General features: G+C 38.9%; 1 protein-coding gene across 1 annotated transcript; it reads right to left on the reverse strand.

The window, feature by feature from the left end:
- Positions 1 to 6,951: 6,951 nt before the first annotated feature.
- Positions 6,952 to 11,885, reverse strand: LOC113061688 (uncharacterized). Its single transcript, XM_026231024.1, has 5 exons — positions 10,838 to 11,885; positions 9,133 to 9,714; positions 8,906 to 9,046; positions 8,451 to 8,703; positions 6,952 to 7,965 (listed from the first exon to the last, which is right to left on the reverse strand). The coding sequence occupies exons 1-5, from the start codon at positions 11,516 to 11,518 to the stop codon at positions 7,304 to 7,306; spliced, it is 2,319 nt and encodes a 772-aa protein (XP_026086809.1). The 5' UTR covers positions 11,519 to 11,885; the 3' UTR covers positions 6,952 to 7,303.
- Between the last annotated feature and the right edge of the window lie 1,245 nt (positions 11,886 to 13,130).

Here is a 13,130-nt window from a genome sequence, read left to right on the forward strand (position 1 = left end):
AGTGAATCAGTTTAAACCAATTCATTCAAACACACTAATCTGCTCAGGAACAAATGACTGTGTTTATAAGCAAGTCCTAATAAAGAATAATGAATAATTCATTCAACCAATTTTTTAACACATTGGAACAAAATAAGTTGCTGAGTTCTGAACCGTACTAGCAAACTGTCACGCCCCTGGATTCATTATATTGTGTTTTCGATCCACCTTTGTTCTGTGTCCCAGTTTATTAGTTATTCTAGGCACCTTGTGCTTCCCCAATTATCCTGTCTTTATAAGCCCTAGTCCTTTCAGTTTGTGTTTGTCGGTTCTTGAACGTCTTCCATGTGCTCTATGGCGCCCATTTGGATTATTAAAGACTCTCGTTTTGTGAATTCCTTGTCTCCTCATTCCTGGCTTCCTCGTACAGTGTGACAAAAGAACTGACCTAAACAGTTTATTGTGTATTTCCCCTCCGTTTTGTTTCTGTTTGTTTCCCAGTTTTCTTTCCATTGTGTCCCATGGATCGCCTCCTTCGCCCGGAACACCTCCTCCTCCTGCTTGAACAGGAAGAAAAATCACTCAGTGCCCACAACAGACCACAACTAGCCATACGACGCACTCCGTGCATTCTATCACGCCGGTTTGAACATTGCGTACAGAGCTCCGCCCCCTGCATTGTGGGCTGAGGGTGAACTGAGTATGGATCAGTGTTGGTGCCAAAACCGGGAGGGGGATCTAATAGACTGGGAGTCTGAACTGGAGATTGAACTGCCTCCTTTGCTCTCTCCATAATCTCCGCTGATCCCGTCCAGCCTTCCTTCATCCTTGGTTCTCTTGTCTAGCCCTGAGGGGGCGTATGGTTTTCCTGTGCCTGCTCCTAGAAATTTGCCTCCAGTGCCTGCTCCTCGAAAATGACTGTACTCCCACCCGCTCCAGCCTCCTCCACTTCTGTCGTCTGGCAGCCTCTATGCTCACCTGCAGCCCACCATCGCTGCGGTGCGAACCCCGCGGGACTGCCATCCTCCAATGTCGCCCTGGTCGTAGTCTCCCTCACCTCTGCCTCCAGCCTCCGGCTCCACCTCAGCTCCTAGCTCCCTCGCCTCCACCGTCAACCATCGATCCATCATCTCCACCAGGCTCTCTCATCCTGCCTTGGTCTGGCGTCGACCTGCCATCACTGCCATGCATTATTGACAAGATTATTTTCCCATTTCATACTATATTTTCCTATTTAATAAAGGTAAGAAAAAAATTGAATGACTTTATGGCTTTTATGGCTGAGTCATTGAATCATTTATTCAACCAATTCATTCAAAAACAGGAATGAATCCCCACCACTAGTTTTTTGTTGTTTGGATATACAGCAAATAATTCTAATATGGCTTTGTTTGAAAAACAAAGTTAATGGCAAAAGTTAACCTAAAATTTTGGTTAATCAATATTAACATAATGTTTACTGAACTGTTATATTAAAAAAAATACAAACAACAACAACATTCTCTCTCTCCACTGCCAAAAAAGACCGTCATAAACTGCCTCCACGACTACCATCCAGTCGCACTCACTCCAGTCATCACTAAGTGCTTTGAAAGGGCTGGTCCTACAGTATATCAAAGCCAGTCTTCCATCCACATTTGATCCATACCAGTTTGCATACAGAGTGAACAGTTCTACAGAAGATGCTATTGCCACTGCTCTTCACTCAGCTCAGACACACCTTGAACACCAAGGGAGCTATGTGAGGATGACTTCAGCTTTGTCTTTAACACTGTCAACCCGGCAGACTGATATCTAAACTAGCTGACTTAGGCTTTTCCCTACCCATATCTCACTGAATCAATGACTTTCATACTAACCGCCCCCAGACAGTTAGACTAGGCTCCCACCTCTCCTCCAACCTCACACTCAGCACTGGCGCCCCACAGGGATGTGTGCTGAGCCCCCTTCTCTAGACTCTCTACACACGACTTTACTCCCACCCACCCCACCAACACCATCAACACAGTTTGCAGACGACACAACCGTGGTTGGACTTATCTCAGGGGATGATAAGACAGCCTACATGGATGAAGTTCAAAGTCTTACAGCGTGGTGTTCAGAAAACAGTCTCATTCTGAACTACTTAAAAACAAAAGCACTCATAATAAACTTTTGTAAGAGCAGTGCAGTACCTAAACCACTATACTTCAATGGAGACTGTGTGGAAAGGGTCCCTGCTTTCAAGTTCCTGGGCACACACATCTCTTCGGATTTCTCATGGACTACCGACACCACTGCAACGGTTAAGAAGGCACAGCAGAGACTCCCCTTCCTCGGGAATCCTCAAGCAGAACCACCTGCAAGAAAACTGCTGGTGTCCTTCTATCACCACTCCATCGAGAGTGAGTTGACGTACTGCATCTCTGTGTGGTATGCCAGCTGCTCAGCAGCGAACAGGAGAGCTCTTCAAGAATCATCAGCACAGCCCAGAAGATCATCGGCTGCCTGCTGCCCTCTCTGGAGGTCTTATTCAGCTCCCTCTGCCTCAGTAGAGCGGCCAAAGACCCATCCCATCCTGGACATCAGCTGTTTCACCAGCTGCCCTCCTGTCTTTCTTGACCACAATACCACTGAACATTGCACAGATGCAGTAGTATTTTCAACTGTTCCTCATTGGTTTACATTTCAGCTGTACTTCGTCACTACTGTTTTTACATTTCAACTGCACTATTGTACTACTTGTTTACATTTTTAACTGGATTCTTGCAGTACTCGTTTACATTTTCAATGCACTACTTGTACATACGGTCACTGCAACCCAGACCTCAGCTGCTATGCCATTGTATCATACTGTATCTTTTTACCACACTGTCCTTTCATTGTTCATTGTATTTATTATTTATTAGATTAGATTTAACACTATAGTAACACACTAAATATACACCCTTTTCTTCAACACAGAAGAAAGACTATTGGTGAGACTTCCGGATCATTAACCGTTAAATAATGAGGAAAATAACAACTTCCAGTAAACTAAAACTGTTTGCACTACAAACCAGTGTGTTCATAATTGAGATTACACATTAAAATAATACGATAAGACACACCAATGTTCAGTATCAAGCAGTAAAACTGTTTTGTGGAGGCAAAAATAGCTGGACACAGATGAGACCGGAAGTCAGACCCATAGAATTTACAAATGGCCACGCCCATTTTTATGACAAGAAAAAGGTGGATAGATTTAAGTCATTAAATATAATATAAATTAACTACATCTTCAACATACAAAGTTTTCCACATGCACATATTTTGGGGTGTGTTGCCTCTGAGCATTATATCTTAATTATAGTGCTGAAACAGTTATATAACTAACTGACATTACAATAAAAAGAATTCAAAATAATAATGATGATTTGGACCAGCCTTTCTCAAACATTCCCAAAGGGCTCCTGAAAAAAACAAATGCCTAAAACATCACTGCCTGTACATGTTGGTGCTCGTTTGATATCTCAGGAAAAGGGTGTGTTTTGAACCATTTAAGTTTGCAGAAAAAAAAATGAATTTGTGAAACAACATTATTCAGAATCTCTTTTTCGCTTTTGTTCCAAGTTCTCCTTTTCATGTTTCATGTAAATCTGCATGGTCAATGCTGATACTGCCCTCCACCTCAGTCTACAGTTTGCTATTCAGATCTGCTTTCACTGTGGGAACCGAAGGTTTAAGGTGTTTTTAAATGAGCATTGGTCTCATTTCTCCTGCTGGTTTAAGCCTGAGTTTGATATGCTGTAGAAAAAAGAAGCTATTCAGCTATTCACTTCTGCAATCTTTATAATGCATTATTAAATAGTATATTAATTAATAAAAATGACATATTAAGAAGACTTAATGATAATAAAATAAACGAACAAAATAAACATAATAATAAATCATTGTGTGTTTGTGTGTGTGATACACACTATTATAATACAACATAATAATAATGTTCTATAAAACTGAGATAGTCAGAAAAGAGGATTGTGTGACATTTAGTAAAACTCTTGTGACATTTATGCTCCGTTTATTCTAATTAAGCATACTTACTTGTTCAATCCCTAAACGACTGGTGAATCATATAAGTGTCATCCGCTCTCTTGTAACATCTGAGAATTTCCACATTCATTTGGTTTCTGTGGTAATCAAACAATATGCAGTCTTATGTGATTTCTTTCATAGTTTCTCATTTTGTCCATGAGCTCCTCCGGACACTATGAAGGGACAATGAGGACTAGTAAATTTTAACTAAAGTTCATAAATGTTCATAAACCTCTGAAAGTGTTTATCAACCTATTCAGCTGTCCAGTCCTGACTTCTTTCCTACTTAAAGCAAAGATTGTCTCTGGTAAGAAGGGAGTTTCAGTTGAGCTTATTGGCTTATGATTCATAATGAGTAAGAAAAACTAGGTTAACAATGTTCACTTCAGCCATCATACTGTATAGTTAATAAGTTTAACAAACATTTTTCAAGCAAAACATATTGAGGAGTATCTGATACTGGTTGAATCGGTAAGCACAAGTTTAGTGTGTTAATAAGCTATTAAAAAAAAAAACATTGATTTACATCTAGTGAGATTTATTCTGTTATTTGACCAAAAATACAGTAAAAACAAGGCAAAGCTGAATTCTTAGCAGCCATTACTCCAGTCTTTATTGTCACACAATCCTTCAGGAAGCATTCTAATATGCTGATTTCATTTGAATCACAGCTGAAAACAGCTGAGCTACTTAATATTTCTTGTTTAAACAATTGGTTTTTTTTTTTCAGAATCCTTTGATGAATTGTAAGTTCAAAAGAACTCATTTATTCAAATTAGAAATCTCTTATAACATCATAAATGTCTTTACTTGTGATTATTTGCATGCATCCTTGCTGAATAAGTACACTGTAAAAAGTTTAACTATTATTTACTCAATTTTTTTGGTGAAACATTTTTACACTCAAAAAAATTGAGTAAATTTTAAAGCTGTGAAATCAATGAAATATACTGTTTAAATTGAGTAATTGTCAGTAAAAAAATTAAGTAAATCTGAGTAACTGAATTACTTTATATGAGAAATAAAATTAATTGGATATAATCAAAATTATAAAACACCACAACTGTAATTCTATGTAAAATAAACAAAAAATATTGAGTAGATACAATTGAAATATTGGATGAAATTTTACCAAAAAAAATGTGCTACGTTTACTACATGTAAAAGTGAATTTAACTTAATATTGGACTATAAATTATCAAAATGCTGCATTCACTTTTTTTTTTTTTTTTACACCATTTACCCCTTTATAATTAATATAATAAAACCAAATAAAGAAAGAAACACATTTTTTATTGAAAATTTATTTGTCAATTAAACAGAAGACAAAGTCTAAAATCAACCTTTGAAACATTGTATCCATTTTAATATTCCAGTAGATTGCAAAAATTAAAAACTGTAAAGTAGCCATAAGGGAAATGATTAAACCTTATGAAACATTTCATCCATCTTAGTATTCAAGTAGATTACATGTAAAATACGATAGCCGTAAGAGAAATGACATCTTTGTTCCTGGTGCATACCAGCCATTTGCAGTCACACTCAACATTAAACCATAAAAAAATATAAAAGCAACACTTACATCAATATTAAAGGGATAGTTCACCCAAAAAGATGATGTTGTCATAATGTACTCGCCCCCCCGGGTTGTCCCAAATCTGTACGAATTTCTTTCTTCTGTTGAACACAAAATATATTTTAATGAATGTTGGTTAACAGATAGTTGAAAGTTGCCATTGACTTCCATAATAGGAAAAAAAAAAAAAAAAAGTATACTATGCAAAGTCAATTGCAACCTTTAACTGCGTTAACCAACACTCTTTAATACTTGGCTGAATGTCACGTCACTTCACTTAAAATATCTTTTGTGTTCAACAGAAGAAAGAAACTCGTACAGGTTTGGGACAAATTGAGGGAGAGTAAATTATGACAACATCATCTTTTAGGGTGAACTATGTCTTCAACAGAATTAATCAGATAACAGAAACACTTCCATCAGGAATACCCATTCTGTGGGATGACCATGAACCACTACTATGCAAGAAGATAATTTTTTAACCTCTGAACATTAACAGAGTTTTGGAGGATCCAGCTCAAGAAACAGTTTTTGGAACAACTCAAGTGAGTACAGGGTCCTTCTCAAAATATTAGCATATTGTGATGAAGTTCATTATTTTCTGTAATGTAATGATAAAAATTTAACTTTCATATATTCTAGATTCATTGCACACCAACTGAAATATTTCAGGTTTTTATTGTTTTAATACTGATGATTTTGGCATACAGCTCATGAAAACCCAAAATTCCTATCTCAAAAAATTAGCATATCATGAAAAGATTCTCTAAACGAGCTATTAACCTAATCAACTGAATCAACTAATTAACTCTAAACACCTGCAACAGGGTCTCTGCACATTTTTTTACAGCAAATTTAATAACTTTTAAGACCTTTTTAAGTCCTCTAAAAGGAAAATTTAAGACTTTACCACGAAGCATTAGCGTGGCACAGCTCAACAGAGTCACACTCAAGAAAGGTCAAAGGGACGCGAAAACGTTTATACCAAGTGCTGATTGACCTTACAACCCTTACATTGTTGACTATGTATAAACTATCAGCCTTTACTTCAGGTAATTTCTTAATTCTGGCCCCTCATAGCAGTCTGAAAATGACATGGAAGACAGCCCCAGTACATTATAAAAGCCCACAAATACACAAAAGTTAAAGTATTCGTCATACTTGATCTAAATTATGGGTAAATGTGGCTGCCAAATAGCCTTGAGCTGGGTTTGGGGGTTCTCCCCCAAGAAAATGTTGTTCAGGGTCTGATTAGTGTTTTGTATCATTTCAGACACAGATAAATGCAAGCACATTCAATAATCTATGCATAGACCTAATGAATGAAGATCCAGTCAGAAAAATGTAGGAAAGATCAGGATCAGAAATTTATTTAAAAGTGCTTTGTTCAGCTACTTCTTTTAGCGCTGTGAAGACATCAAACTTGGTCAACAATGGGATTAATGCCAATCTGGCAATCCAAAGATATGCATGTATAACAGTATTCAAACAGAATAGCATGAAAACAGTCATGCTTACATGGGATGACAAATAATAGAGAAAAATCTTCGGACTTCCCTATAAAACCACAGTGCTGATCAAACAAAAACGGAACTGATTTTATAGGCCCAGACAGTAACATTCAGCAAATAATCCAAATAAATAACTAAAGGTACATGTAAACCTTCAACTTTTAAGTTCTCAAACTCAAAGCCCTCATGACAGTTTTGTCAATTCTACAATCTTGTTTTCAATTTCTGCATCCAACTCAATTAGTTCTTTATGTTTATCTTTAGCTCGTCTCCTCAAAGAATTGGATTCTGTGATCAATGTGGCCATTTTACTACCACCTGAACTTTCGGCTTGCTCTGCCATTCTATCTGCATCATTCTCCAAAGATATGCAAATTTCTCGAATTGATTTTTTCTTTTGCTTTAGCTCTTTCAGGTCCTCTTCGACATACTTTCTTTTCTTGGAGTTTTCTTCGGTCTCTCTCTTCTTTTTTTCCTCTTCCAAATGTGCCCGGTAACGGCTCCGTGCTGATGCACAGTAACTGATTAGCTCTTTTGTAAGAGGCACTTTTGTCACCCCCCCACAAACTTTCACTTGATCACAGATGAGCCTTTGAATAACAACTGTCTCCTCAGACATGTTGCACGTCTCCACTTCTTTGTTGATGGAGAAGCCCCGCTCCACTTCAGCTTGTCCATGTGAGAGGAGTAGTAACTTCTTGCAGAAGTTCCACAGATCAGTGTAGGAACTGAGATTCTGAGACAGGAATGTATCAACCCTGGACACTGAGGGCTGGAAGTTTGCAAATTCCAGCGATTTGGCTTCATTGGAAAGGGCCTTCTCAAACTGTTGAGAAATCACATCACCTGTAATAATGCACAAAGGAGAGCCAGTGTGAATAAAAAATTAGCATCGCAACATAAAAGGCAAAGCTGCGTTCTTTTAAAGAGACCAATCCACACTGATTCCATACATTTTCTGTTAATCCCTTTCATGAATAATATTTTTACAAAGAAAAATGCCTGGGTTCTGTACCTCATAGGTTTGCACTCAAGTCATGTCAACCTGCACTAAACTAAACTAAAAAAAAAAAACACGCAAAAAAAAAATCAAAAAAACAATTTTAGTGGTTTTTTTGTATGGAATGGCCTGTTTAAATAGTATACTATGTAACTTTACCTTTACCTGATCATTTGAAGTCAGTGAATAGTATCAAATATGTACACAGAAATGGGAATACATGTTGAATTTTATGTTACAGGTAATGTTATAGGTGTTGGTCTTGACTGATATAAATGGGAGGAAGTGTGTAAACAGTGAGTGCCATTCTATTCTTATTCCTATAATTTACCAGAAGATATCCCGCCTGTCAACTGTTTGTCCAACACAAACTTCTCAATGAGACGTTTCAGTTTCTGTAGGCATTCGTCAGGGCTGGAATACATTTTTCTTGGGTCCAGGCACATCATGTTATGGACAGTGGCATATTTTAGAGGGCACTTATCCAGTGCCTTCTTGCATATTTTTGAAAGTGCATTCTGGCATTCTTTTTTAAACTGCAGCACACCAAGCTCGCTTACTCTGCCCTTGGCCCCTGACAGTCCCTGACAGAAAAAAAAACATTGGTTTGTCAAATCTACAACATTTCTGTCCCTCTACATAGTCTGATCTGCAATAATTAAGCATAATACACTGAGCTTAATGGCGCCCCTTTTCAGAACATGCCTCTCTCCACACACACAAACAAGTCAATGTTAATATCTACATGTAATTATGAACTACTTTGATGAAACGGAATACACCCACCTTGATAACAGCTGCTGCACCCATGCCAATGTCAACATCTTTTGTGCCAAGCCAAAGCTTCTGGTCTGTGACATCGAGCCTCACCAGCTTATATGGACTCGAGGGCAAAGCATCACGCTTGATGAATCGTTTGAGAAGGCTCTAGTAAAATAAAATATATATATGTTTGAGTTAGATCAGTGAATTTCTGTGTACTTAAGGTGTTATGCATTATGACAAATAATTACCCTTATCAAATCCTCCAAGTCATTCCACAGGAAGGGCATCATGGGAGCATCTTTTTGATATTTTTCCAGAAATGGTTGAAAGACTCTTGCTATGAACACAAAGAAGTGGAGTTTGGCACAGATAAGAGGATCCTTTCTTGCCTCAGAGAGGGTGTCGAATGATGCATTTCCTGGGTTCTTCACCTTCTTTGTTGACACTTGGTCAACAAACTTCTCAATAGAGGGCCAAATTTCAATGGCCCTCTCTGCAGCAGGCACATTTTCGAGCCAGCGATGGCCACAGAAGGATAAGGGGAATGTGGACGACAGTGTTGCAGATGTGAAATCCTCTCTTCTTGCTGGGGCATTATTGAAGAGACAGTGGAGAGATCTCAGCACCTTTTCTACATGCCACACCTCAAATCCACCTTTAAATGAATTGTGTAGGGTGTGGATACCACAGCTTCCTACCACTTGGAGTTGAATCCCCCCAAACTGTTCTCCATGTTCCAATTGTAGGAGATCCATGAATTTCCAATTGACTGCAGGTCCATCCATTGATACAGAAAGCAAGTTCCGTAAATTAAGTTCCTTGGTGCCCTCCTGAAATTATAAAACAAGAGTAATAACATTTTAATTCATGTTCACTCAGATTTTATGGTTTGTCTAAAGTAATGATTCTCAAATTGTGGTCAAGGGACCACTGGTGGTATGCCCGATTACCAAAGAGGTCTGTGAACAAAAGTCATCAACAAAAATGACTGACATGGACTGTGACACTGTTGAACATTTCCAATTCACTTCTCATGACTTGTATTCTAATCATGCACATTATTTCCAGGTGAAGTTAGCCATGGTTTCAGAAGACTAAAATGGCCTGCATTTTTACATGCATAGGGATAAACATTAAGCCAAATATGTCAAGATTTGTTTTTTTTTGTTTGTTTTTTTATTGGCTAAGTGGTCCTTGATTTTACTTTTCTTTTTTTTGAGAAATTGGGTCTATGTAGTATGGTTCAGTGTCAAAATGGTTAACCTAAAATTGAGAAGCACAAAACAGATATTTGGAGTCTTATTATGAACTGGCTCAATTTTACTTTTCACATAAAAAATATGCAAGAAGCATAATGCATACTGAATGCTTTATACAAAAGTTATTTACATCATTGCCTTCCAGAATGCCTAGACTAGATGTCACCCACCCACAACTGATTGGGTGGGACAATATATCGATGCATTGTGCATCGATAAATTTTTCTGGATCGTTTCTAATTTTTCTGAATGCATCGCGATTCTCTCTCGAACCGATTCTTAGTTTAGTTTTTAACAGCAGATGGCACTGCGTGCTTTAGATGCCTTACACACACCACTTGAACCTACTATAAAATAATAAGTTATAAAGTTCGAAAAGGTTGAAGCAAAGTACAAGGGTGTTTGCAGTGGGCTGTTAACATAAATCTCGCGTCATAAAAGCATTATACCAAGTACATTCTCAGACTCTGCCGAAAGCACGAGCGCTCTTCTTCGTGAGCATTTGAGTGTGCGACTAAAAACTAGCCTAGAGCGCCATCTGCAAAAACTAAGCTCAGAATAAATTTGCAACGCATTCGGAAAAAATTAAAATCAATCCAAGAATCGCGATTCATCGATATATTGTCCCAAATATTCATTAGGAAATAACATAAAAACACGCAAAGCATTTTAAATTTTACTTTGAGAGTCTTACCTTAAAATGTTCCAGCAAGTCTTCTGCCGTTGAGTGGCCCAAAAACTGAGAACCCAGATAGCGAGACCTGACAATCGGGGTCCCGGTCTCGTCAGTTGACCAACATCTGACGTGCAAGTCCAACTGTTTAGTTTTCGTTGTTGTGTTCATGGACTCATCGAACATTATGGTGAAAGCATCCTTGTTTGCCCGTGAAATGAGTTCCTTCTTTATGTATGGGGCAACACCAAATCGTGCTAAATATGCGGTTTTATCCCTTCCACATGTGAACGTACTCGCACACTCTGAGTCAGGGAACATTGCTTGAAAAACTAGGTGGATGTCCTCATTTGAGGTGTACGAGTTGTGGCGGCTTACGGTTTGAAATACCCACAGTATTTCGGCCTTAAGTGTAGCTACATTCGCAAAGCTGCCGAAGGCATTGCTTGAAGTGGAAGGCTGAGAGGTCGAAGTGCTCGATGAGAACATACTTATGGGCAAACTACTTGCCTGCGACGACACACACTTCTTGTGCTTCTCTGCTTTCATGTGTGAATCGAGCGCTATGTGGCCCATTGTCCCCAGCTTTATCGTCTTTTTACATAAAGCACACCTCGCTTCATGATTACTGGCTGTTTTCTTCAGCCACCCCCGATACTTTTCGTCCTCCAACCACTTATCATTAAACAAACATTTGCCCATGCTTGCGATTTCGCAAAATGCCGTGGTGGCGAACCATCAACGCAGGGCATTCATCAATCACTTACTCGTATGTCACCTATGGAATGAAACAGGTTGCACGCACGAAGTGCTGCCCCCAAATGTTGCGCTGGTCAAATTGCGGTTGAAAAAATAAATAAAAATGACGAGTCGGACATGAAATTTAAGATCCCACATGAAATTTAAGACTTCCTTGTGGAAAATCCCAGAAATCAAGACATTTTCAGACCTTAAAAATCGAAAATTTGATTTAAGACATTTTAAGACTTTTTAAGGACCCGCGGGGACCCTGCGCAAAAGATTCCTGAGGCTTTTAAAAACTCCCAGCCTGGTTCATTACTCAAAACCACAATCATGGGTAAGACTGCCGACCTGACTGCTGTCCAGAAGGCCATCATTGACACCCTCAAGCGAGAGGGTAAGACACAGAAAGAAATTTCTGAACGAATAGGCTGTTCCCAGAGTGCTGTATCAAGGCACCTCAGTGGGAAGTCTGTGGGAAGGAAAAAGTGTGGCAAAAAACGCTTCACAACGAGAAGAGGTGACCGGACCCCGAGGAAGATTGTGGACTGAGTCTGGAGTAGAAACATCCAGAGCCACCGTGCACAGGCGTGTGCAGGAAATGGGCTACAGAGAAGCAGCACTGGACTGTTGCTCAGTGGTCCAAAGTACTTTTTTCGGATGAAAGCTAATTTTGCATGTCATTTGGAAATCAAGGTGCCAGAGTCTGGAGGAAGACTGGGGAGAAGGAAATGCCAAAATGCCTGAAGTCCAGTATCAAGTACCCACAGTCAGTGATGCTGGTGTTGGTCCACTGTGTTTTATCAAGGGCAGGGGTCAATGCAGCTAGTTATCAGGAGATTTGGGAGCACTTCATGTTTCCATCTGTTGAAAAGCTTTATGGAGATGAAGATTTAACTTTTCAGCACGACCTGGCACCTGCTCACACTGGTAAATGGTTTACTGACCATGGTATTACTGTGCTCAATTGGCCTACCAACTCTCCTGACCTGAACCCCATAGAGAATCTGTGGGATATTGTGAAGAGAAAGTTAAGAGACGCAAGACAAAACACTCTGGATGAGCTTAAGGCCGCTATCGAAGCATCGTGGGCCTCCACAGGCTGATTGCCTCCATGCCACGCCGCATTGAAGCAGTCATTTCTGCAAAAGGATTCCCCACCAAGTATTGAGTGCATAACTGAACAATTATTTGAAGGTTGACTTTTTTGTATTAAAAACACTTTTATTGGTCAGATGAAATAAGCTATTTTTTTGAGATCGGAATTTATGGTTTTCATGAGCTGTATGCCAAAAGCATCAGTATTTAAACAATAAAAGACCTGAAATATTTCAGTTGGTGTGCAATGAATCTAAAATATATGAAAGTTTAATTTTTATCATTACATTATGGAAAATAATGAACTTTATCACAATATGCTAATTTTTGGAGAAGGACCTGTATTTGTGGGTCTTGGGATATCTCAAATCCAATGTGACTCCTGAAAGATGGCAGCAGGCTCTGCTGTGATTCCCAAGATTACGTCGCTGACTGCCCCATTATTGTCCCGAAGGATGTAGATTTTTATGACCTC

This window comes from Carassius auratus, chromosome 43 (genome assembly GCF_003368295.1).
Source record: "Carassius auratus strain Wakin chromosome 43, ASM336829v1, whole genome shotgun sequence".
NCBI lineage: Eukaryota > Metazoa > Chordata > Actinopteri > Cypriniformes > Cyprinidae > Carassius > Carassius auratus.